This window comes from Ceratina calcarata, unplaced genomic scaffold (genome assembly GCF_001652005.2).
Source record: "Ceratina calcarata isolate Rehan_Ccalc_2016 unplaced genomic scaffold, ASM165200v1 scaffold21.2, whole genome shotgun sequence".
In the NCBI taxonomy this organism is placed as follows: domain Eukaryota; kingdom Metazoa; phylum Arthropoda; class Insecta; order Hymenoptera; family Apidae; genus Ceratina; species Ceratina calcarata.
In genome coordinates, this window is record NW_017142677.1 from 256,288 (window position 1) to 261,165 (window position 4,878).

The window sequence follows — 4,878 nt, forward strand, 5'->3', positions numbered from 1 at the left end:
AGTACCAGTAAGCCAGTGTCGTCTCACTGCGGTACCATGTCCGGCAACGCGGGACATTCAGTGCTGCTCGCGACTGCCCTTGTGCGTATTCACGGGCCTAATGGAACGTCGCGAGTCGCTCGGGCACTCCTGGATTAGGGGTCCGAGGCCTCCTTCATATCGACGAGTTTGGCAGATGACCTCCAACTCGTACTACAGAAGACTCCAGCGGTGGTTACTGGACTCGGAGGCGAACGGACTGCGAACCTGAGATACAGCGTCGACGTAGGGCTCGGAACGGTAGACAGCGAAGAGGCGACGCTACGAGCGAGAGCGCTCGTAGTGTCCAAAATAACCGCATACACTCCGCCACAGGTCAGTGTACCCTTGAACGAGCTGTTCAAAGACCTTCAACTAGCGGATCCCGAGCCTACTGCGAATAAGCGCATCGACTTGCTGTTAGGAGCAGATATATATGCGCTGATCTTAAAAGGAGGTATACGTCGGATTGACGAGAATTCTCCGATCGCGCAGGATACCGTGTTTGGCTGGGTGCTCTCCGGACCATGCAAAGGCACAACGCCCGTACGCAACATTAGAGCGTTACATTGTAACGTGCTAGAATCGCTGGACGAAGCGATTCGGCGTTTTTGGGAAGTGGAAGCTGTACCCACGAAGGCTCCGAGAACTCAGGAAGAGGAAGAGTGCAATGCACATTTCTCTAGACCGGTCCAGCGGACGAAGGAAGGCCGGTTTATCGTCCGCCTTCCCTTCAAGGTATCGCATCCGGAGATTGAGCTGGGAGATTCCCTACGTTGCGCTCTCTCCGCGTTGACGCGATTACGAAAGAAACTGGACCAGGAGCCGACGCTCGTAAAAGAATACGGCGAGTTCCTGGCGGAATATGAATCGATGCATCATATGACGAAGCTCAGGGCTATTGAGCCGTCCCGACTCTACATTCCGCATAGGGCCGTAGTTCGGGCAGACAGCATGATGACCAAATTACGAGTCGTTTTCAATGCGTCGAGTGTCACTTCGAGCGGACGCTCGTTGAATGACATTCTTCATATCGGGCCAAAATTGCAACGGGATATGACTATTATCCTAACGAACTGGCGGTTGTACCAATTCGTTTTAGTGGCGGACATTGAGAAAATGTTCCGTCAGATCCTCGTTGCCCCGAAAGACCGACGCTATCAGTGCATAGTGTGGCGTGCACCAAAAGCCGAACAGCTTACGGCTTTTGAATTGAATACCGTGACGTATGGTACGGCATGTGCCCCATACTTGTCAATGCGAGCCCTTCTCGAACTCGTGCGAGAGGAAGGAGCGAATTTCCCTCTCGCCGTTCCAGTTTTAGAGAAGGACGTGTACGTCGACGATGTGTTCATCAGTGCACCTGATAGGAATCGAGTAGACCTCATTCGAAATCAGGTGTGCCAGCTTCTGCAAAGAGGAGGTTTCCACTTGAGAAAGTGGGCGGGAAATTCAGCGGACTTGCTGCGAACTATCCCGGTCAGTGAGCATTCACACGCCGTCGATCTTTCTCTGTTTGAAGATTCAGAGTTAAAGGTGTTAGGCTTACGATGGGTACCATCGGCGGACTACTTCTATTTCAATTTAACTCGATTCCAGCCGTCCGTAACTCCGCCGACGAAGCGTTCTTTGTTCAGCGAGATTGCGAAGCTCTATGATCCACTTGGTTGGCTGTCACCAGTGGTCATTAGAGCAAAAATACTGATGCAATCGCAGTGGTTGGAGAAAATCCACTGGGATCAGGCAGTATCGATGGAAACTCACAGAACGTGGAATCACTTCTGTGAAGACTGGGTTAAGTTGAACAGGTTGAGAATTCCGCGATGGATTGGCATAGAAGCAGACGTAAGTTCCGTGGAGTTGCACGGCTTCTGCGATGCATCGCTCGCCGCGTATGCCGCCGCCGTGTACATACGAGTAACAACGGCTAAGAACAAGGTGGTAACTTCCTTGTTGATGGCGAAGTCGCGAGTCGCTCCCATCAAGACGCTCACCGTCCCAGTTCTGGAACTGAACGGGGCCCTCCTCCTCGCCGAACTGTTAAAACATGTGGCGAGTTCGCTTGCAGTACAAGCAGAGCGGATTTTCTGTTGGACAGATTCCACGATCACGCTCGCTTGGATCAGAAAACATCCGTCGACCTGGAAGCTGGTCATAGCGAACAGGGTGTCAAAAATCCAGACCACGTTGCCCACCGCGGTTTGGCGGCATGTTCCAACGCGTTCGAACCCTGCCGATCTGAACTCCAGAGGAGTCGAGGCAGAAGAGCTTCTGGAAACGAAGCTGTGGACGCAGGGACCCATTTGGCTGCAACAATCGGAAGCGGAGTGGCCTGTAACCCCTGCTTCCGTTGACACCGACGAGGGTAAGCGTGCGTCCTACGCCCACGTCACCACCCCGAAGAGAGAATGGGAGGTACTGTCNGCGCGGATGAGTTCGCGACCCTCACACCTGGTCATTTTCTGGTGGGCGGTCCGCTGAATGCGCTTCCGCGGGAAACTGTAGAAATGGAAAAAGTCACGCGGCTTACGCGTTGGAGAGTTCTACAGAAATTCCACGAACAACTCTGGAGACATTGGACGAGGGATTATCTCATCTATCTCCAACAGAGAAATAAATGGCAAACCACCCAAGCGCAGTTGCAGCCTGGCGATTTGGTTCTAATACAAAATCCTCTCGTTCCTCCTAATCATTGGGAGATGGGGAGAGTTGAGAAAGTATTCCCGGGAACCGACGACAATGTAAGGGTCGTTGAGGTTCGTATAGCTAAACATACATATAAGCGGCCGATCACGCGAATGTGTAAATTAGCTGTCGATTAAATTCCCGTTGGTATTAAATTCGCCGAGAATAACATAGAACGATGGGCTATAAAGTTCTTATGGTATCGGCTGTTCACGGGTATACGAGGCAAAGGACTTAGATGAGAAACAAAGACTCGATCGTATGATCGGTGTTTGGGCATCGGTCTTTGTCACTCGTACGGGCGGTCGGATTAAGGAGTCGGTACGGTACGATACCATCTCCTTACACCGTTCCCGAAGACAAACTCGTGGAATTTCGGATTTTGCCGATTCCGTGAACTCGCTGGACAGTCAGTCAGTTAGCAACGAGCAACGATGGCAAACGACGGCAATCGAAATGGAAACCGAGGCCACCGCGGAGTTCAACACCAAATTTGAACAATGTCTCACGCTGGCTTATGTAAAGGGAACGACCCGAAAGCGACCAGCCATGGACACCGCCGAGCAGGACGCGGTGGGCCTGCCCTGCGATGAAGTACCACCTCGAACGGACCCCGTGCCGCCGATCGCTGCTTCTTCAGGCGAAAGGATATCGCCTCGCCAGGAGCAAGCTGGACCAGAAGCGGAGCGACGGACATCACGGGACGAAATAATTATTCCTCTCCCGCACTGTANGATGGGGAGAGTTGAGAAAGTATTCCCGGGAACCGACGACAATGTAAGGGTCGTTGAGGTTCGTATAGCTAAACATACATATAAGCGGCCGATCACGCGAATGTGTAAATTAGCTGTCGATTAAATTCCCGTTGGTATTAAATTCGCCGAGAATAACATAGAACGATGGGCTATAAAGTTCTTATGGTATCGGCTGTTCACGGGTATACGAGGCAAAGGACTTAGATGAGAAACAAAGACTCGATCGTATGATCGGTGTTTGGGCATCGGTCTTTGTCACTCGTACGGGCGGTCGGATTAAGGAGTCGGTACGGTACGATACCATCTCCTTACACCGTTCCCGAAGACAAACTCGTGGAATTTCGGATTTTGCCGATTCCGTGAACTCGCTGGACAGTCAGTCAGTTAGCAACGAGCAACGATGGCAAACGACGGCAATCGAAATGGAAACCGAGGCCACCGCGGAGTTCAACACCAAATTTGAACAATGTCTCACGCTGGCTTATGTAAAGGGAACGACCCGAAAGCGACCAGCCATGGACACCGCCGAGCAGGACGCGGTGGGCCTGCCCTGCGATGAAGTACCACCTCGAACGGACCCCGTGCCGCCGATCGCTGCTTCTTCAGGCGAAAGGATATCGCCTCGCCAGGAGCAAGCTGGACCAGAAGCGGAGCGACGGACATCACGGGACGAAATAATTATTCCTCTCCCGCACTGTACGCTCCGCATACCGGGGCACATTCCTACTGGGGCCCGAAAATATCGGTGTAAGGTGCCCCAAGGACGGTACGTTCTTCGATGTAACGAGGAGGGCATCCTACATTCGATGGTGCTGAAACCTGCGAGCAATACTGCGGTGATCGCCCAGCCACGAGCGAGGTCAGTACGTGCACTGGCACCGACGTCCGTACAGCCTGCAGTCCAGCCTGCGGCCCCGCCATCAACCAGCCGTAGGCGACGAGGACCACGAAGGCGACAGGACAGAAGTCCGGACCAACGGTATCTGCCACAGCCGCGAGGAAGAAACCCCGGGTCTGGAAGCCGCCAGCATTAACATCGGGCAGAGCGACGATCGGACCGACGTATGCCGACCTGGCCGAGCGGCGATCGCCAAGGACGCGGACCAGGGCGTCGAAACGAAGGACAGGCGCTACCGGACGAGCACCGGAATCAGTTAGGTCTCGCACTGCAGGCGACGTTAAACCTCCTCGGTTTTGGGTGAGTCCACTTGCCATTTTTTATTATTTCCGCGAGTAATTTGTATGTGCTCCCTTCCGCCCTTCTGAATTGCGCGGATCGCGCAAGGGGGGCGGTATGTTAAAAATACGCATAAATCGGAGTGGTCAGCATGAGATACATGCGCCTCCGCACGTATTGCATCAGAACGGAAAATTAGTTCGGAGGAATTAGCGGTCAGCTAATTCCTTGATAAATTGAATA

At 53.0% G+C, this 4,878-nt stretch overlaps 1 protein-coding gene across 1 annotated transcript in view; it reads left to right on the top strand.

Annotated features, from left to right (window-relative positions):
• Positions 1–3,455: 3,455 nt before the first annotated feature.
• The window catches only part of LOC113463968 (uncharacterized), a 3,742-nt gene continuing 2,319 nt past the window's right edge, over positions 3,456–4,878 (top strand). The window contains exon 1 of the mRNA XM_026811297.1: positions 3,456–4,656. Within this exon, the coding sequence (XP_026667098.1) occupies positions 4,523–4,656 (134 nt within the window). The 5' untranslated portion in view covers positions 3,456–4,522. The remainder of the gene's footprint in view (positions 4,657–4,878) is intronic.